This window comes from Prunus dulcis, chromosome 5 (assembly GCF_902201215.1).
Source record: "Prunus dulcis chromosome 5, ALMONDv2, whole genome shotgun sequence".
Taxonomy (NCBI): Eukaryota; Viridiplantae; Streptophyta; class Magnoliopsida; order Rosales; family Rosaceae; genus Prunus; species Prunus dulcis.
Window position 1 is genome coordinate 16,691,140 of NC_047654.1, and position 21,873 is coordinate 16,713,012.

The window sequence follows — 21,873 nt, forward strand, 5'->3', positions numbered from 1 at the left end:
AAGACTAAGATATTACTTAATCACATATATAAATTAAAGAAGTTGGCCAAAAAACACAAGTAAAGAAACCAATTTATTATTTTAAAATTTTTAAAATTAAAAATTAAAAAAACCTCTCCCGAAGAAGTTTTGTCGGCAACGATAACTTTCATTTGGAGAGGTCGGACAAATATTTGCTGGCATAGAGCTATGCCGACAAAACTTCGTCGAGATAGGTGTTTTCTTAGTTTGCTATTTACAGGGTATCGCCGTGCGGCTATACTGTTAAGTATTTTTTATAGTGTATATGCACAGCTATATTTTAAAAATATTCTATTTTTTAGTAAGTATAGCAGTGGGGCTATACTGTTAAAATAGTATATTTATGGAGTATAGCTGTTCGGCTGTACTATTTAAAGGTGTAAAACAATAAATAGAAGAATATTTTAAAGGTATAGCCATGCCGCTATACTCTTGGAATATATTATGCTTTAATTACTTTTATTTATTAAGTGAATAATTAGTATTTAAATATTTTAATTAATTTCATAAAAATTACTTAACAAATACGATTTAATTATATTTAATTATCTTCAATAATTTTTTAATTTAAAATTATTTTATAAATAGTTTCAATTATTTAAAAATTCTTATAAAATTATTTAGTATTCTAAAAATGAAAATTTTGTCTCTAAACCCTAAATCCAAGTCTCGAACCAAAAATCATCGGTTTCGAACTTATCCGAACTTGTTCCAAAACCATTCGCAAGCCTTGAACCCTAACTGTAAACTTACCATAGGGCACATAGGACTCAATTAGGCTTGGATAATCACGTAACTCGACCTAGGGCTTTACGATTTAGGTTTTGCTCTCAATCTTGGGTTAGTATGATGTAACTGAACCTAACCTAGATATGTCTCGGCGAATTTTATTTGGATAGACCTAGCCCAATGAACTTTAACGGAATAGACACCCAAACGAAAATAAGTAATTTATTTTTTTGTTTTTGCATAGCATAATTAAATCAATAATGTATTTAAATATTCACTAAAGAAATAATAATTAATACATAATTACTAATTAAACTAATTCAAAAAGGCTAAGATATTACTTAATCACATATATTAAATTAAAGAAGTTGGCCAAAAAATAAAAGTAAAGAAACTAATTTTATATTTTAAAAATAAAAATAATAATAAAAACCTCTCCCGACGAAATTTCATCGGCACATATCTATCCCGGTGAAATTTACCGTATTAGACCTCTTCAGACGAACTTTCGTCGGCAGAGGTAATGTTCATCAAGAGAGGTCCGACAAATATTTGCCGGCATAGACCTGTGCCGATGAAACTTCTTCCGGAGAGATGTTTTCTTAGTTTGCTCCGGGCGGCTATACTTTAAAATATTCTTTTTCATTCAGGAAAATTCTACAAAGAATAATAAGAAGCCTGTTATTGGGGGTTAACAAGTTTATTTAAAAAAATAAGAAAAGGAAGTAGAAAAACATCTACATCGTATAAACCTGTGTTATGTGGCCCGTTTTGATTTAAACCTTTTGTTATGTGGCCCCTTTTTTATTTTAGTTGTCGTATTACAAGATAATATTTTCTGTTTGGTCGAAACTAGAATTTCAAATTTTTTTTAAGTGTTCCAAAAATCGGCCTAGGGGAGCCTGGGCGGTTAGGCAGCTCTGGGCACCTTGTGTGGGCCTTTTTTTAAAATAAAAAATAAAAATTTCACTGACTTCAAAGATAACCTAGGTTTTCTTAAAACCTCACTGCCTCTCTCCCCTGTGTCTGAGCGGTCGCCTCCTCTCTCTCTCTCACGACGGATCACCAACACTAGCCACTAGGTCTCCACCCTCAACAACAGTTCCAATTGCTTTGCTCCATGCGTAGGGGCTTTGAACAGAAAAATCAAGTTTAAATCTGTACCTACATGGAAATAAAATCAATGGTTAATCTGACCATTCAAAAAATGAAGTAGGACTCTTGTGGGGAGTGACATTATCTTGGACACTCCTTGGAGGCAATTTTAAAGAGAATCAGTCGATGCAAAAATGACACGAAAATGGAACTGCTAACGCCCGTGATTGCAGCGGGTTTCTCAAATGGTAATGCCAAATCATGCATATAGAAATGCATAAAATGGTAGAGAGACACCTCCATGAAGTTAACAAGATGGAATCAATCTAGGTTTTGAGGTGAGTACAATTGCTGCATAAGACACCTCCTAAAGATGCTGGCGATCACTAATTTCTAATAAGGTCCAATCAAGTCAAACTTCATCGAATTAAGAACACAATATTTTCTGGAAGGGATAACATAACCATCTTTCATTCCCTCATCTGTTGGAATGACTCGGGTCCAAAACTCGAAGAATAAGAATGCAAATGAAAGCATGATTTTATCAAAAGTCAAAGAAACAAAACAGAAAACATAATTCTCCCAACAATGTTTTCTCCTCCATCTGACAAAAATGGTTCCCAATAATTGCCTGCATTCCCACATCTTCCCTACTCTTTAGCTGTCTTTGTGGTTTTCTTGCTTTCTGTCTTACCAATTTGTGGAGTCTAATCAAATTGGGGAGGGTGGGACATCAAGGGGTAGTTCCAGCTTGAATCGTGCCCCACCCAATAAGACAAAAATGCTTCTCAACTCGCCGACTGAATGCAATTCCTCTGCTGGTGCAAACTGGAGAGGTGAGTTGCAGCTTTGCCAAATGATTCCTTACAGCAATAACCCTAGCCCCTGTAGACATGGATCCTATATTCAACATCAGGATCTCACCCTTGGCCAGCTTTGAGACCTTTCCTTGCTTCTCCGACCCCTTTGTTCTGACCCCCAGAAGCCTTCTCAACAGGAAGAAGTTAAGTACACCAAATATTTGTTAACATCCATTTCTGATCAACAAAGATTTGTCTAGTTTGGGATGCGAAAACATAAAAGGATTCAAAAGAATAAATACAATACAAAAACCCAATATATTCCAAAAGAAGACAACAGTGCCACATCCTGAAAACCAAACCAAAAAACAATGAATGAGCTCATGACTGAGGATGCACAAACACAAATTTGCTCAATTTGCTTAGAAACATCATCTACTTAATTTTCATTAGCTTTCAGAAACTAAGAAAATAAAAAAATAAAGAGATCATGACTGAGGATGCATATAAACACACCTTTGCTCAATTTCCTTAGAAACATCATCTACTGAAGTTTCATCAGCTTTAAGAAATTAAGAAAATAAAGAAATAAAAAGCCTTGCAGCTGCAGTCATTTACCTCAAGCTCAACAAATACTTCAGGGAGAGATCCAACTTCACCAAGAACTTGACCCACTAGCCTATCAGCACGTGTCAAAGTAGGATCCATGGTCGTTCCAACTCCAATGTGACCTCCTGGAACCGCAAATTGCAACTCATTTTGCTCAGCATACAATGAAACTATTCTAGAATATATTGGCGTGCATTTTATGTTTCCACTCTCGTCCTTAACAACAATCCCAGGACAAACCTCGATATATTGGTTCATTCTCAAGACACCCTGCAAAAGACACAATGTCAATTATGGTATTCATGAACTATAGCATTTATGGAATATAAATCTTTTGAAAAACACCAAATTCTTAGGTCCAAATCAAGAGCAGGTATGCACATTTCATAACCCAAAACTCCACCAAGAAAGTAGAATGGTATTGGGCAAGCAAAGCAGGTTTTAAAACAAAAAGAAAAAAGAAAGAGTCAAATACAGGAACATGATATAGTTTAAGCACTGTCGACAAAACTCAACAATAAAAACATACCCTGAGGATGCTTCCACCAGCCACTCCACCTCTTATCTCATCAACCTCGAACCCAGGTTTATTGACATCAAAAGAACGGATAACAATCATATTGGGAGGTGAGATAAAGTTCCTTTCTGGAATGGGGATCTTTTTGACGATGTACTCGCAAACAACATCAATATTATACTTCAACTGAGCAGAAATTGGCACCACTGGTGCATTATCAGCTATGGTTCCCTGGCACAAAAAATGTTGAATGATATAATTAGCAGACTGAAACTAAAAAACCCCAGAAAAAAGGATTCATTGGAACTTACCTAAATAAAATTCCGGATTGCACCATGCTGGCCACATTCTCCTGAATCAGGTCAACTTTATTTTGAAGGATAATAATATGTTGCGGACACATAATTTCAACAGCAGCCAGATGCTCAGAAGTTTGTGGTTGGGGACAGCTTTCGTTCGCAACATTGAGAAGTAAGGCTCCATCCATAATGGCGGCACCATTAAGCATAGTACAGTAGCCATAAGAATATCATGACTCTATCAAATCTAGGTAAAAAACCAATTCCGTCATTTGTATGCAACCATTGCATTCACAGTCAACAAGCGAATTGCTGAGGGAGGCAATGGAGCTCAAAGTAGGAGGTATATATATAAACTTTATCTAACTGTACTTGATGGAAAAAGATAATGACGTCCATTCCATGGCTTAGGGAAGAAAGAGGGTTGCCTCCGTTCCATGTAACAAAGTAGAAGAAGAGTGAGAGAGAGGGCTGCCACGATCCATGGTGTAGGATTGCTTAGAAAACCACAACCTTCACTTTATGAATTCAAGCTCTATGTCTCATGATATATAACATCCAACAAACACACCACAACCTAAGCATACAAACTTATTACAATAGAGCTAGCACCGAAGCACAATTCATTCCATAGGAATTAAAATCCAACCAAGTTTAAAAAAACATCCAAGCCACAAATTAAGTCATAAAATTCAAGCATATGCATAGCTAGATCTTACTTAGATAAGAGTAGTCCATAAGATCTTATTTATATGTAGTAGTCCATAAGATCCCTTCTTAGATCACCTCAAACAAACTTTCCATTCTTGCATCCCTAATTAAATTCAATAAAAACCAAATTAATTGTATTATTTAAAACCAAAAAAAAAAAAAAGTGAATTCGATTTATTCTATTTTTTTTTTTTTTTTTTTGCTATTACCGTTGATGGCTTGTGTGCCAAGAAGGCACACTTGTCCTCAAAATGAATGTTGCAATTGGAGCACCTTTTATGCAATTGTATCATTAAGGTGCTGCAATTGCAACATTCATTTTGAGGACAAGTGTGCATTCTTGGCACACAAGCCATCAAAGGTAATAGCAACAAAAAAAAAAAAAAAAAGAATAAATCGAATTCACTCTTTTTTTCTTTGGTCTTAAATAATACAATTAATTTGGTTTTTATTGAATTTAATTAGGGATGCAAGAATGGAAAGTTTGTTTGAGGTGATCTAAGAAGGGATCTTATGGACTACTACATATAAATAAGATCTTATGGACTACTCTTATCTAAGTAAGATCTAGCTATGCATATGCTTGAATTTTATGACTTAATTTGTTGCTTGGATGTTTTTTTAAACTTGATTGGATTTTAATTCCTATGGAATGAATTGTGCTTCGGTGCTAGCTTAATTGTAATAAGTTTGTATGCTTAGGTTGTGGTGTGTTTGTTGGATGTTATATATCATGAGACATAGAGCTTGAATTCATAAAGTGAAGGTTGTGGTTTTCTAAGCAATCCTACACCATCGATCATGGCAGCCCTCTCTCTATCTCTCTTACTCTTCTTCTACTTTGTTACATGGAATGGAGGCAGCCCGGCAGCCCTCTCCCTATCTCTCTCACTCTTTCTTCCCTAAGCCATGGAATGGAAGAGTCATTATATTTTTCCGTCAACTATAGTTAGATAAAGTTTCTATATATATATACACCTCACCTCCTACTTTGAGCTCCATTGCTTCTCCTTCCATATCTTCTAAGCAATCCTACACCAATTGCTTCTCCTTCTCTCCCTTTTTTCCAGCTTTCCTTTCTTATTCTTCTTCTTCTTTGTTATTCACCCCGTACTTGGACTTATCAGAGTCTTCCTCATCATGCTCCATTGCCTCCCTCAGCAATTCGCTTGTTGCATTGCAAGCTTGCATGGTCTTGTTATATTCAGTCTTCCTCTTCTCTGTCTTGCTACGAAGGGAGCTTTTGGATTTCCCCATTTTTGGTCTTTAACATTCGGTTCTTTTAGTAGCAACTCTGGCTTTCCCCATTCTAAGGCGACCCATCAAGTAGGAGAATAGAGTATTGCCATATTCATGCCTTTGGCTTTGAGGACTTTCTACTTTGTTACAGGGCCTCTGTCCTCTTGTTTGTTTGTACTACCTACGTCCTCTTGCTTTCGATTATTGTAACCCAATTTCCATATGCTTTTCTTTCTATTATTTATGTGTTAGATTGTGCATATGCATGTACCAATAGCCAAACTATGGCTAGCTATTTAATTAGAAGCTCGATCAAGGCAGCCCTCTCTGTGTCTCTCTCACTCTTCTTCTGGCATGCTACTGTCATAATGCACGTAACTTTATTTTATTGTAGTTAGCTTGTGAAATGTTGGATTCAATCTGTAAACACAATATCGGGCCCATATCCAATCAGCTTATGCTTTTAGGATATAAAGTAACTTAAGAACAATGAAATGAAAGAATTTTGAAGCACAATGTGCACTCTAAAGGGAAGTAGAACAGAATCCGGCTAAAACACCCCGAGGTTATTAAAGGAACTCCAGCAAATCATGCTAAATCATACTAAAATCCTTTGCTGTGAGTGTGTATTGGTAGCTCAAAGTCATAACCAGATGTCCCTGTTTTACACTCTCGTAAGTTGGAAACAGATGCTTTCTTGATTATCAAATGACCAGGCAGAAAGAAAAAGGAAGAAGGAAAAACAGCAAGCAGCATCAAATGCAAGATGGAAACTACTAATCACCTGAACACCAGATATTGCTTTTACAACTGTTGACTTTCCATGAGCCACATGACCTATAGTACCTGCGAGGTAACTCAGATAACCCAAATAATTGCAAAATTAGGCATGTACAAAACAGCCAACAAGAACCTATACTGCAAAATAATTGATGATTAAATCAATATAATAATGACCTAAATAATCTTTCAACGATTTTGAGCATTGGATTTGAGATTACCAATATTGATAGTCGCCTGGTGAGATATAACTTCAGGCGACAGTGGATGTAACTTTGTTACATCCAGTTTACTCAGGTCTTGCTCCAACAAACCCTTCCTCGACATTTTGACAGCTTTTACTGGATCCTCTGGCTCAAATAAGTAATCAGCTAACAACTGGGTGGTATCAAGAGTGACAGACTGCACCAATTAATTGATAATAAACAGAGCATCACTTAGTTGAAAACAGACACTATACTACCAAATGGACTAACACACAATTCTTCTAAAACTGCAAATCAAGAAATACATAATAGTATTTGCTACAAAAACCTATAAGCATTTAGTGCAAAACCACATCAAACTTACGGTGAACAAGAACATGAATCAAATCCTATCAATGGAAACAAAGAAAAAAAAATGTCCAAAGCCAAAAAATACGATAAACATTTTTGTCAGAAAATGCGAAAAGCTAAAACATATGATGGTTGTTGGTCGTTCATGAGAAATCATAAAGAATCGCGCAGGGCATGAATTTTACTAATAAGATAAATTAGATACCCGGCATACAGAATCACGCCCCCCAGTAAGTAAAATATTAAGAGTGGGATGAAGAGGCAAGCAGTAAACACCACTTAGATGACCATGATATGAACGGATAACCTACACAAAAAATTATATGTTGTAACAATCAGTATTACTTAGTGAACGCAACTAGAATGAAGCTCTGAGAAAAACATTTGATTTAATAGAAGTTCCAACCTTGTTCTGATCAAGGTCCCATCATTTAACTAGTTTGTCATCACCAGCAGAAAACATATAGGTATGCCTGCTGCTGACAGCAAGTCCTGCAAAAACACATTATTGTACCAACAGTCATTCCTAAGCATGGATATCCAAAAGCAATCGATGCCACCAGCAATAATTCAAGAGAAACTAACCTCGTATTTGTTCAATATGTCCAGTCAGTGAAAGCTGTAACGTCCCAGTTCCTACATCCCATATCTGATCAACCAAAATCAGAACACAATCCCAAAAAAATATACAATAAAAACTCAAATAATGTTCCGTGATCAATTTTCTTTTAAGTACAATAAAACGAAGACAAGAAAAAAAAAATGCAAAGGGCAACTGATTTTAGCTTCTAGAGAGGAGAAAACATAGTGGGAAAGGGGAAAAGAAAATTTTGAATTTCTCTGACAGCATAACAACACATGAACCAACTCGAACAGATGAAGCATAAAGTTCAATGTCTTGATCGTACAATCTGCTGAGCCAGTACAAAACCATTTATTACTTGGATCAAAGGCGATAGATCGTACCCATCCCAAGTGGCCACTAATGACCTACATAATCAAATGGAACAATGGCTTATAAGCAACATTATGCATAACTTTTTTCTTTCTTCTCATAAGCGACATTAGCATAGTGCACAAATATAACTGAAAGAGATGCAGGCCAATCTTATCAAACTGTTAGACAAAAAGCTGAATCAAGGACAACAAAAATAGAAACTCGCACTCATATAACATGAACTCCTGCGTTCCTAATAATGTTCATCTCATAACAATCTCCGAGTTACTCAGGCAATAAAATCCCCAGCACTTTTCCTACTGCAGCTAACTGTGTAAGATTAACAACAAATTGTTCTTACCCTGTAGATCTTCCAAGGAGCATGCCAAACAGGACGTGGCCATCTGCTGGGGATTCTTTCCATTAAAGCTGATGTTGAATACCTAGAGAAGATAAAAGTAACAGTTATAGCAAAAATGGGCTGCGTTACGTTTGCCATGATGGTATTATCAAGATTACAGAAAATGAAATGAAAGATGGTATAGAGCATCTGCCAGCTGTAATGTTTAGGATCTTCAGTTCCTTAAAATATCCCATCAAACAAAGCTAATAAAAACCTCAATCCAACAACACTTTGGAAGCACATAATATGATACCAACTAACACAGCCTAACCCTGCATAATGCATGCAGATGCTGCAAAATGGCCAGGACATGCCTAAATTTCAGGTTGTAGGATAAAAGTAAACTGATGAAAAAAGTATTCAACCATATCAAAGGGATTCAAACCAACGTAATGCAGAAGTATGTTAAAACATCAAAATTACCATAATAATAAATACTTTACTCTTCAATCAAATCGAACTCTTTGAACATTTTGAATGGTATTCTATATTGCCAAGAACATCCCTACGAAGATTTTTATCTAACGTTGCAGATATGCCTCCCTTAACCAACTCCATGCAGCCAAGAATTGCACATTACACTGCCTAGCCTAAGTACTGAGCAAAAAAAAACAAAGTACGCAAGAATTAACATTACAAATTTATCAAGAGGAAAATAAGAAGAGATAGAAATCAAAGCAAAGGGCAGCACCTTTCGGGGTCAGGAGGCGCAAGTTCACCATGGGCAGGAGAGAAAAGATCGCGAGATCGCTTGAGGGATTTGAGACAGCTTTTTCAGCGACTGTGGCTCCACTGGCTCCATCTCTAAGGTGGGCCCAGTTATCGTCTTCTATATTCTGGCGATGCTGTCTGGGGTTTAAGGCCAGTCGCTTCTCACTCCGAGCCCTAGTTGGAGGGGGAAGCGATGAGAGAGAGACGAGAAAGTGCCCTGACTATTTTAGGAAACGGTGAATTTCTAATTTAGTAGGGTTTAGTTTTTTTTTTAATTAAAAAAATTTAACTAATAAAAAATATAGAAAATATTATCTCCTTAAAAACGAACTTATTTAATTTTAATGATGTGGTTATTCACATCAGCTACCATGTAAGATGATATTAAAATATGGTAGATTTATGTGGTAAACATAGCATCACCATTTGGTAATTTACATATTTCTTCCTCCCTTTCAGAAAAAAAAAATCATATTTCTTCCAACAATATGAACTAGTGCTGAAGTGAAGAAAATAGGCAGGGAACATCTCAACTACCCAATTGCCATAATGCTCATTGGCATAATGCTCAATTTTCAAGCCGAGACAAATATTTCTTCAGGAGTTTTAATATGTTGCAAACATATTAATGTACTCACTGAGGCAATTTATGCATATTAGTATTGAGTACAGATTTTGTGCTTCAGGCACATGTCCACAGACTTGTTTCATGCAATTTCAATCCTTCAAAAATTTTATTTAAGGGATTATACTTTATGACACATTATATAGCTTTAACCTAGCTATTTATACATCTTTAGGGAATCACTTCTGGCAATATGCTCCGTGCATTTAATAACCCTTAAAGATAACATGTTGGTCTCCGTAAATGTGCAATAAAGGGGCACAATTGAATCTATAAATATGGAGAAAACCCAACATTCCTTGTTTATGCCAAAAACATTGTGTCATACAAAGTAGGTATATTCCCTTTTATTCCGAACACCCAAGTATAACTTTCAGTATTAACAAATTTTGGGGTTCGTACTGTGGGTTTGTTCTTTCACGTTCATTCTTATCTATAATGGAATTACCTCATTCCATTTTGGCCAATGATATTGTCGACATTTAATAATTGAACGTGGTTCCAATCAACACAGCCCATTGATGATTTGAGTACCTACTCCAAAATCAAAATTTGTCATTCATCAATTTATGATCCCACCATTCTCATGTGCATGCGCATACATCAATTATAAGCATTTCTTTGCTTTTGGGTACCCAAGCCACTGCAGGGGGCTTTTATTATGTGAAAATGTGGATTATAACCTACAATGGAGCGTTATTTTATAGTAGGGCGTGTATAATCTCCATTTAGGAGTTGGAACATTTAGAACCCATATATCTGTTGTAAGGACCCAAACCAAAATATCTAAAAATTAGGATTTCTTTATTCTACCCAAAAGACGATTTTGCCCTCGCATATTTTAATAGAGAAAATTTTGACTTTTTAACCGAGAAAGAATTTAGGAATTTCGCTTGCGCCTTTGCGTAGAGCACGGCGAAACGAGTCCGTAGACAAGGAGTAGACCCGAATCGGAGTTGTAACAAAGAAAATACGATCAAAATACCGCGAATGGCAAAATGATAATTTGGCCAAAAAGTCAGATTTTTATCCCTCTCCTTCTTCTCTCTCCTCATTTTCTCTCCTCCCGATTCCCGCGAGCAGCCCGACCTCTGCTTGCTCTCGACGACGCCACGGCCGCCACACTTGGAGCCGATCTCCGAGACCGGTGCCAAACGAACCACCACTCGACCACCGTCATTTCCTGACCCGTCACCGCCGTTCCCGTGGCCGGATCTCGCCGGAAACTGCCATTGTTTGCCGATTTCCAGTTCACACTTCCAGCTCGTTTTTCTCCCTCAATTCTCCACCAAATCGATCGAGTAAGGTATGGTTTCTCAGCTATTTTTCGTGTTCTAGCTGATGGATGTATGGGTTTTGATCGATTTTAGCTCTAGAACGTTCAATTTTCAACTTGAAAATCGGTCAAAACTTCAGCCGCCGTGATCGGCCGTTTCTGGTTACTTTTTGGGGGTTGTCCAAGAACAAAAGTGACTCCAAATGGGGTGTTTTACCTAGGATAGGAGTTTGGAGTCTTGGTTCCGAGATTTTTCGACAACCCAAAATCGCTTTGGACACCCGAATCTGCCCGCGCGTGAGGCAGCGCGTGGGCGAGGGTGGTGGAGTGACTCTGGGCAGTTTTGAGATCCTCGTATCGCCACGAGCGCGTAGGATTTCGCGGATCTCGATTCGGAGTCCGTTTGAGCCCCGAATGGATTTTTCATATCGCACGATCCTTGGGTGCAGTGTCGTTAGATCGTTGGATCGCACTGAATTTTGGATATGTCGGTCTACATGATTTTAGAATCATGTAGGATTCGACGGATTGCGAATCGGAGTCCCGGATACTCCGAAATCGCGAACCCTGGGGCTAGGGTTTGGATTTTAAGCGATAACGCGGTTTTGGCCAATCCGACCGTCCGTTTCGGACCAAATTCGCGGAACATGATTTCTTCTCTATGAGGAACCTTCAGAGAAGTCCATATTGGCCATCGGAGACCGTGGACCCACGGGGTCCCGAATCGGCCGGTCTGGTGGCTTATCGCTTAAGTTAAGCGTCGGGTCTTGCAAGACCATCCTAACTGTCTAAAAGGCTAATGTGGGCATATGAGTAACTTGAAATGAGTGCACGCACTTCTAGGAGCGGGGGCAGGGTGTTTAATTTAATTCTTTTTATTCAGCAGTTTATTAATTTATTATTCATGGATAATCAGGTACCAGAGGTCCAGTCGACCCGCAGGAGGGACCTTCGAAGGGTCCAGCTAGCTCGGACCAACAGTGAGTGGACTTTTCTTTGTTAAACGGTTTTATGATTATATTTTCTATTTGATCTTGAATAAGTGGTATAGCATGAATTTTATTGTGAAATATTTTATTTTTATAAAATTTAGCCGAGCAAATAGATTTGAGATTCTTGATACAGAAATAGTAATTTAGCTCAGATTTATCAGAATACAGAGGATATCAGATTTTATCCAAGATAGTTATTTTAGACCACCATGTACCCATTTATTTTTGGTGATTACCCACAGTCGGACCGATGTCTACGGACATCCAGTCTGATTTCAGTTACGTCAGTGCACTTGACTTTGCCTCACGAGTTTCGGGGACGCTCGGACCGTGAGTGCCAGGATTTGCGGCTCGGCAGACTTGGTGTCCCGAGACCTGCCAGGATTGCGGCTCGGCTGACTCTGTGTCCCCGAGACCTGCCAGGATTGCGGATCAGGCTGACTGCGGTCCCCTGTATCCTGCCAGAGCGGCTCGAGTCGACTTGGTGTCATCGAGACCTGCCGGCGGATCAGGTTGATCATAGTCCCTGATTTCGCCAGTTCGCGGCTCGGGTAGATTGCGTGACGCCCGAGACCTGCCAGGGGAATTGACGGATATGATAGGGGTACAATTAGGTGGTAGTTTTAAAGGAATTTGAGCACTTTTATTACAGCTATTGTTTTCAATCATTTTATATCAGTTTCCTTGATATTCGTGCATGTTAAATATATCTTTGTAGATTTGTTCAGATATACAAGTATATTTATAAACATATTTATTCTTGTTTATTTGAATATCTTGTGTTGAAATATAGTCGAATCATAGATTTATATCCCGATTTATTTCAAAACGGGTGTTATTATGTTCTAACTTGTTTTTAAGAACCTTATTTTTGTCCACTCACAACTTTAAACTTGTTTTTCGCCCCCAGGCCGTAGAAGTACGAAGGAAACCACTCGGGCCATCTTCCCAGCTTCCGCCCCACCACCTACGCATTAGGCGTGCACAATATCAATATTGACATGTCAAAGGATTGTCCTTTCGGGACTTCAATCCACATCATTTGCTACGCAACAGGCGTGCATCATATTGATCACTGCTATACCCATATTTTGTTCTTATGAGACTTTAATATGTGCAGTGTATTATCAATGTATCCAACTTGCAATCTGTAAAATTTGCATTAATAATTCATGGATACATACAAGCCATTCTTTTGGAACGGACTTATCTCCCCATTTGGTTACCTTTCAAGATAAAATATCAAATAAGTATATAAGCATAAAATAACACAAGTATTGCTTACATCCTTAGGTGGGAGAAACTTTTCTCAAGTATCATTCAAACTCGTATCGGCCCAGTAAATATAATGTAGTGCTTGATGATCTAGTTATATCCTGCAAGAGCAAAAATCACAATTCTTTTGCCTCTGTCAAAACAAATAACCCTCAGAGTTAGGATCACTTCATGGATTCTTTCTTCGGATGTTCATTCTAAAGAAATAAAATCCCTTATGAACAGAGAGTTATAAAAAGAAAAAAAAGATACAAAAATTGTGATATTGATTGCAAGGTAAGGTAAGCAATCAAGGAAGGAAGCTGGTGGGAGCAGTCAACAAGCTCTCATTTCTCCTAGTCTAGAAGGACCTCAGGAGATTAGAGCATAAGGTCGCCTTCACAGTTCCCTAATGTAGCGGAAACGTGATCAGGGATAGTCTCGCTTCCTGAATGGATGATCAGAGATAGTCTTGCTTCTCGGGCATATTGAGTGCTTACTGATAAGAAAAACAAGTAGATATCGCATCACTAGGTATGGAGAAAACTGGATGTCTTCTGCAAAGAAAATTTCGTTAGTAACACATTTATACACAAATAAGAGGAATAGGTAGAACCGGTGAATTTCAAATTAACCATAGGAAAAATTGCGAGATTCTCGGGATACTTTTGAAAAAGTAGCTCCGTGAAATCCGTAAAGCAAGATCGGCTTTGACGAAAATAATACTTGAAAACGCCGAAAGTGCCGACAGGCATTATTAGAGGCCACGTGAAGTTTTGGACTCTGGGAAAGAAAAAGATAATATGGGGATTCGAGAAGATATTGGGATCCTGGAAATGTTGCCACATTTTCGTCTATAGATATTGCCTTTGCAAAACTTGATTGGAGCAACTGCGTTTCAACTCAACTTCCTTCATTTTCTGAAACTTTAGTTTTTGTAAGACTTTCTTTGAAACCTTCTTAAAATGGCTTCCTCTTCTTCCTGCCCAAATTATTTCAATTTAAATGATGCTCCCACACCAACCAGTGACGCCAAAGTTTGGCGTCCATCCTTTGTATCCCAAAATCGTCATCTCACAGTTAATGATTCTGTGATGATGAATGATGTTACTGCTGTCATAGTAGCTAGGAATTTCATTACTCCAATGGATGAAATACTGTTAACAGGGAGGTCTGAGGAAGAGGCTATTGATGACTCAATGGCTTTTAGCATTCAGAGTGCTACTTCTGTTTCTAACATGGCTGATCGTTTGCGTGCTAGAGCAAACGAGGTTCAAAAGCTAACAACTGAAAATTCATCTCTTCAAAGAATGCTTCATGAGTCTCAACAGGAGGTTGAGAAACTTAAAGGAGAGAATAATGCCTTGTTGAAACTGGTGAGTTCGTACTCTGTTGATACACTGAGAAGGCTAGACATGCTGCAGGTCTCAAATGAAAGAATTTTGGGAGACCACGAGAGGCTCATGGCTAAGCTTAAGAGGCGCCGTCCTCTTCCTTCAGAGGCTTCCAGAACATAATGTAATTTTATAGATTTTACAGGGGCTGCACCTTCATTGCAGGTGTAAAAATCTATCTGTTGTATGCTCATTTCCTGTTATAATAATTGCGCACATTCTTAAACTTGCACCTGTGGTTTTTACGTCTTTTCAAAATGACGGTTTGGAACCTTGTGCCTTATAGGTTCAAATAACCACATCGACTCTCCCAAATTTCATATTTCAATGCATGTGAGCCCGTAACTTCTGGACCGGGCTAAACACAAACTCAGAATTTATTCGCCCTTTTCAAATGGACATGAAATATGGATTGAGTAAAAGTCACGCTAATATCACAATATAGTAGTGAAGAGCATTAACTACTATATACCCACAACTTCAAGTTCAGGATCTCTCATATATTTGGATCCATGGGCTTCTGGCCCAGATATAACAAAATATGTGGGGAGCCTCAATTCATCATTTGAGGTTTATACTGATATTATCCATTTCACGGTGTATTTTTAACAACCGGAATTCACAAAATATATTTCTTCCTTGAGGTGTCGATTATAACAAAATCGAACTTTATTAAATTCATCATTCTCTTATGCCAAAGAAATATGTGGTGTACCACAATTTGCAATAATACCTCAAGGGTTGTCCATTTAACTGTTGGAACTTTAGGTTCTCAACACTGTTAGATTTTGAACTTCAGGCCAAAATCACATATTCTCATGGTATGGATATTCAATCCCTTTAGATTTTGAACTTCGGGCCAAAATCACATATTCTCATGGTATGGACATTTTTACAATTTTCTGTACATATTTTGGGACTTCAAGTCCTTACATAATTGTCCATATTTTGAGAAACTTAGGCATCTCATTTAATTGCTCATCCATGAGTTTAAGGAACTGCAGGTTCCCTTTTGTATATAGTGACGGTTTACCCAAAATGGTTAATATTTATGCATACGTCACTATTCATGTGTATAGTACTATTCATCAAGTCATGAATACATATCTATTCATGTGTGCAGTACATTTGCCAGTACAGTTATTATTCATGTGTACGGCACTTTTAACCAATATGGTACTATTACATCATCAAGGAACTCTAGGTCCTTATTTACATGTCAAGGATCAAGGATCTTCAAGTCCGATCTCTTGTTTACAAGTATAGTACCGGAGAGACTGCCAGTTCTCATATCAATATCATCATCAAGGATCTTCAAGTCCTGATGTAATTGTATGATGAGGATCAAGGAACTTCTGGTCATGATCTGTATACTGAAAAAAAACTCATCATACCACACAATTAATCCATAAAATAAATTGCTTGTAAATAAATTACTGGTAAATAAATTACTGGTATGGACGATAAACCCGCACCATACTTTAAATAAATGTAAATGTGCGGTAAAATAAATTCATAAATTAAATTGTTTGCTGTATGGACGTTAATCCCGCACCATACCTTAAATAAAATTAAATGTGCGGTAAAGTAAATTCATAAAGTATGAGGGTTAATTCCACATCATACTTTAAGTAAAAGTAAATTTGCGATAAAGTAAACGTGCTTGTATGGGCACTAATTCTGCTCCATACATTTAAATAAAAGTAAAGGCGTGGACGATAAACCCACACCACCCTTTTAAATAAATACTGTTGTATGAATAATAAACCTACATTATACAGTAAATAAATTGTATGGGTAATGAACTTGCACCATACAGTAAATAAAATAGTTGTGGGGATAAAAACCACCACTGAAAATATAGAAGGTGAAACCGTCCATTAAAGCTAATAATAGAATTATTGTATATATAAATTAAAGGCAATTGTTGGTGGGTTATTATCAACACCACGATCAGATAATATTATATTATATTGTTATCGTTTGTGGAAGATAGCACGCTTGTCTCCCCAAATCAAATGTTTTTCTCCTATAATCTGCACACACATGCACCAATATTGATATTAAATAGTATAAAATAATAATAATTGAAAAGATAGGGAGCTTATTTGCTAGCTTCCTTATTTGTCATACGGGGGCTTTTCAAATGGGGAAATGATGGCACATGCCACTTTGTCAAAAGGCTAGAGATAAAAAGATGAAGTAGGTGCCAACACTTGAGTGACCTACACCTAAAGCAATTTGGAATCTAACTTGGTGGGCATGTGCAGCTATCTTTGTGAAAAAAAAAAAAAAAACTTTGGGCATCTACATCCACAAACATTATCTTCTTTCCCTGCCACCCCCTTATAAAATTCAAACCATCAAACCTAGGCAAGTCATAAGAGTCGGCCTCCAGAGCATACTTGAGGAACTACTTATCTGATGGGCCATAATAGATGCAGTCAAACTCAGGATCTATGAAGGGATAGATATGTTGAGCATGATGAATAGTAATAATAATAAATAAACAATATAAAGAAAACAGAGTGCTTATCTCCTGGGTTCATCAAAACATATCCCACGTTGAGAGCTTTTCGTGCTGATAACGTGTTATAAAATGAACTGGAATATGTGCGAATATTGAGCTGCACGTAAAGTAGATGAGACACAACATTTAACGAGGTTCGGCTATGCCTACGTCCTCGGAGAGCAGCAGCAGTAACTTTTCACTATATAAAATAATAGGGCTACAACTTTAGTGTTTACAATATGTGTGGCTCACTGAATTTTCTCTCTTGGAGAATTTCTCTCTGCTCTCTTTCCTCTCCACTCACTCACCCTCTTTCTTCCTTCTCTTCTATCTCTCTGATCGTAGTGTCGCTTATTTGCATAAGAGAGAAGCCTTTTATAGGAAAAGGTGAATGACACCCGTGAATCTACAATAAACTCATGCACCAAAGTCTACAAACAAATAGTAAGTGGGCTCCACTACTTTATACTTTACAACAGATCATGAATTGTAGATGAGTCAAAATTGATACAGTTGCATACATTGGCAACCTTGTCAAATTGACAGAGATAAAGAACAACCGAGGAAAAGAGCCCATTTGAATTCAAAAAATGAGGCCTTTCTTCATTCGGTAAATTCTGCTTTTTTTTCTGTTTTCCTTACAAAATATCTTATGTATTCATTTACTCAAAGTCATGGTATTTGCTAATGGATCTGAAATTGGTTGTTGAAAAATGGCCATCTCTTTCCTTGGTGCTGGTGGTATATAAACTGCAAGTATACAATTAATCCAGGGTCTAAAGGCTCAAAGCTCAAGTCAAGGCATTTGCTAATGGATCTGAGAATTAGAGAATTTGGTTACCTGGGATGTAGACATGTACCGCGTAGTTCACTTCCACGTGAGGAAAGTTCCCAACTCTGCTGGGCTGAGCTTTTGGTGAGAAGTCCAGAAATCCTTCACAGTCAAAACATCAAACACTTAGTCGACAGCAGGATCGAAAGTTCAAAAACATTCCAAACCAAGGCAAAAAGAGAGAAAATTGATTGGAATTAGTAGTTACCAAAGGAATTGGGGCTGTTGAGCATTAACAGAGGAGAGCTTGATTCTTCGGAGCTGTTGAGCTCTGGTGGTGGCGGTGGAATTATATATAAAAAATATATATATTTAAAGAGTATAATAGGGAAGGAAATTATACACACACAAAAAGTATATTCAAAGCGTATAGCCGTGCGGCTATACTAATTAAATATATATATTTTTATTTAAACAGTACCGTCGAACGGCTATACTCCTTAAATATATTTTTTAATTGAAATAGTATCGCCCTTGACTATACTATTTCAATATTTTTTTATCTAAATAGTATAGCCGAGCGGCTATACTCATTGGATATATTTTTTTATTTAAAAAGTAAAGCCGCCGGCTATACTCTAGAGTCATATTTTTTATTTAAATAGTATAGCCGGGCGGCTGGACCTCTTAAATAATTTTTTATTTTAATAGTATAGCCGCACGGCTATACTCTTTAAAACCCATCCCTTACACCATTGTTGGAGAAGAAAATGGAATGAGCAGAATGGCATTTTTCGTACTCGTCCTTGGTCTCCGCCATCACCGAGTCTTTGGTGAGGTTGAAATCTAAGTCCGTGTAAAACAAAGCAAAATAACATTACCCAAGTTAAGTGGCAATCTTAATTAGAAAAAAAAAGCTCTTTTGATACATAGGATATTGCAGGAGGTTTTTGAGAGAGAGAGAGAGAGAGAGAGAGAGAGAGAGAGAGAGAGAGAAGGAGACGACAGTAGGTTTTCTTTAAAGTCAGGAAAAGAAAATCTATATAAAAAAATAGGGCCGGCCTAGCGCCTAGCCGCCCCTAGGCCGATTTTTCGAAAAAGACTATCTATTAGGTCAGGGCAAGGCATAGAAGTGTTAAAGAATGAGTTTCTGTTGATCTCCAAAGTCCAACACAACAATCTTGTAAAGCTCATGGGTTGCTGCATTAAAGATGATGAGAAGTTGATGCGAAACAAAAGCTTGGATATGATATTATTGGGTTAGTTTCATTGACCCTTTATGGTTGGCTGCAATATTTTCTCATTGTTACCTATCTTTCTTCAATATCCTTGATAATGTCTGAGCTCTTCCTATCATAGTATGCCCAACTCAGGGGAACTATTGATTTCATTTCTAATGGCAATGAGAGGAGCAGTGCTTGATTGGGCTAAACGCTTCAACATTATTCAAGGTGTTGCTAGAGGACTTGTTTATCTCCACCATGATTCCTGTTTGAAGGTGTTGGATGAGAAGATGAGCCCAAAATTTTCAGATTTTGGATTCGCACGTATCTTTCAAGGGACACAGAATCCAGCAAACACTCAGTCAGAAGGTTGTGGGAACTCTGTAAGAATCATTTCTTTCCTATTATCAGAATTGTTATTTCCCGACTAAACTTGTGTAATATGCTTTTTAGCATGTTATGTCAGGAATAATAATAAGTCAGTGGATAATGAATTTCCTGTGCAGTGTGCGGCTATATGTCCCTGGAGTATGCCTGCCATGGGCGGGATATTTTCTGAAAAATCTCATGTATATAGCTTCAGGGTCTTGCTATTGAAGATTATTGGTGGCAGAAAAAATACCAGCTTCTCCTATATTTACTTTCCAAAGCTCAGTCTATCCTCTACCACAGTATGACAATATTTGCTCCGCAAATGAAGCTACCATAACACTGCTAAAAGGACGATAAGCGATACACCGATCTGCAAGTGAAAATCCTTTTCCACTGGACCCGTTGGGATAGTGGGTTTTCCTTTCATGGGGAAGCTTTGTTAAAATGGGCCAAAAACACATTATAAGACTGGTGTTAGTATAACATCCCGTTAATGTCCTGATCCAATGCCCTACTATTATATATCAGAAACATATGTTTTGTATATGTTGATATTGGTATTGAAAAACCAGTTCATATTGATATTGAATCAAAATTGTAAATAAAGATTCAATGGGTAGAGCCACAAACAGTTTTCTGCTTTATGGTTTGTACTAAGATGGATGCAAATAATTTGTTCAAGAGTTAAAACCAATCTGTACCCAAAAAAAGAAGATAAAATAATAACAATAATAATAATTCAATAGAGAAATATCATACTTCAAACAAATATAATTTCCTAATCAAAATCAGTTCCAGTCCTACACTCCTTTTAATCTCAACTGACCCAATTAATGGAAACGAACTAAAAGAAAAAACCTAATTAAGAATCAGGGGTATGGGAAAAAATAGCAAAGGAAAATATAAACCATCACTAATCACTGCATTCAGAAGAAAAGGACCCCCACAAATGACATAATGCAGGACATGAGAGTTGCAGAAGAGATGGTAGCCATTGCAACTGCAGCATCATTCTTCTGCTCGTTCTGGTCAGCAGATTGAGGTGGGCTTGCTGGTTCCAACACTTTGATGATCATCTTCTGGCCTCTCTCGCAGTGCCCAGAAACCCCACTAATGAAATAGAACAAACCAGGCCGGTCTAATGTGAACACAGTCACACCATGGTTGGAGAAGAAGATGGGATGAGCAGAATGGCATTTTTCGTACTCGTCCTTGGTCACCACCAGCACCGAGTCTTTGGTGTAGTTGAAATCTAAGTCCATGAAAAACAAAGCAAAACAATATTACTCAAGTTAAGTGGCAAGCTTAATTAGAAAAAAGCGCTATTGCACTAGAGAGGCTTCGAATTCAGGACCTCGGGTGCAAGGGTAATTGTTCTCAACCACTTAAGTTACAAACCCCTTACAAAAGTAATTCGGAGGTAGGGTTTAGGTGCTTAATTAAAGAGTGTGTATGTAGATATAGATGGAGTACTTACGGAGAGTGTCATCGACCTTGAACCTGTTATCTGATGCCCATTGGTTATACATTTGTTGGTCATTCTTTGATTTGGGGACCTCCCACCCATTCTTGCCTCCAACTTCAAATTTCATGCAAGTTACAAACAAGACTTGGAAGGTAGAAAGAAGAAAAAAGAAGAGAACTACTTTGGAGGGTTCCATGAAGTAGAATTTGGATTGTGTAGGGAGCTCTCTGCTTGGTTGATCTCTAGCGCTAGGAAGAAGAAAGTGATAGTGTTTGATGAGGAAGTGAGGGCATTGGGTTGGACTTAAAAAGAGGGGAGACTACTGCAGTTGAATTAGTTTGTTACTGAAGGTTAAAAAACAAACTGAGGATTGTTAGGAGTAAAAAGTGGAGGTGGTGGGCTTGTTGAAGGTAGCCGTTGAGCAAGGCCTATCTTTGACTTGGTACAACTGTTTTTCAAATGACAGCTGAGGATGAGGCTGTTGAGTGAAACTAGCTGAGATGCTGAGAGGACAGTCAGGAAAATGTTTCTTACCGTGTGGTAAATGTAACTCAAAATCATAAACTTTCTGTGTTGAGCA

The 21,873-nt window shown here is 37.6% G+C and overlaps 2 protein-coding genes and 1 long non-coding RNA gene across 9 annotated transcripts; 1 reads left to right on the plus strand and 2 right to left on the minus strand.

Moving 5' to 3' along the window:
• Window positions 1-1,453: 1,453 nt before the first annotated feature.
• Window positions 1,454-9,624, minus strand: LOC117627323 (eukaryotic translation initiation factor 2 subunit gamma-like). Of its 7 annotated transcripts, none has more exons than XR_004585756.1 (10): window positions 9,389-9,624; window positions 8,656-8,737; window positions 7,943-8,006; window positions 7,764-7,849; window positions 7,563-7,664; window positions 7,022-7,202; window positions 6,805-6,866; window positions 5,765-6,440; window positions 4,083-4,308; window positions 3,886-4,002 (listed from the first exon to the last, which is right to left on the minus strand). XR_004585756.1 is itself a non-coding variant. In XM_034359351.1 (4 exons), the coding sequence occupies exons 2-4, from the start codon at window positions 3,871-3,873 to the stop codon at window positions 2,932-2,934; spliced, it is 414 nt and encodes a 137-aa protein (XP_034215242.1). In that variant the 5' UTR covers window positions 3,874-4,002; window positions 4,083-4,970; the 3' UTR covers window positions 2,233-2,931. The 7 variants fall into 7 exon arrangements, 1 of the variants encoding a protein (XP_034215242.1); XR_004585757.1 differs by having other exon boundaries at window positions 5,765-6,679; XR_004585755.1 differs by adding an exon at window positions 9,121-9,294 and having other exon boundaries at window positions 5,765-6,866.
• Window positions 9,625-19,376: 9,752 nt separating this feature from the next.
• LOC117628777 lies at window positions 19,377-20,310 on the plus strand. Its single transcript, XR_004586016.1, has 3 exons — window positions 19,377-19,492; window positions 19,593-19,839; window positions 19,963-20,310. It is a non-coding gene; the product is annotated as an uncharacterized LOC117628777 (long non-coding RNA).
• Window positions 20,311-20,563: 253 nt separating this feature from the next.
• LOC117627911 (mavicyanin-like) lies at window positions 20,564-21,678 on the minus strand. Its single transcript, XM_034360225.1, has 2 exons — window positions 21,306-21,678; window positions 20,564-21,080 (listed from the first exon to the last, which is right to left on the minus strand). Exons 1-2 carry the CDS (start codon window positions 21,487-21,489, stop codon window positions 20,755-20,757), a joined length of 510 nt encoding a protein of 169 aa, XP_034216116.1. The 5' UTR covers window positions 21,490-21,678; the 3' UTR covers window positions 20,564-20,754.
• Window positions 21,679-21,873: the final 195 nt, after the last annotated feature.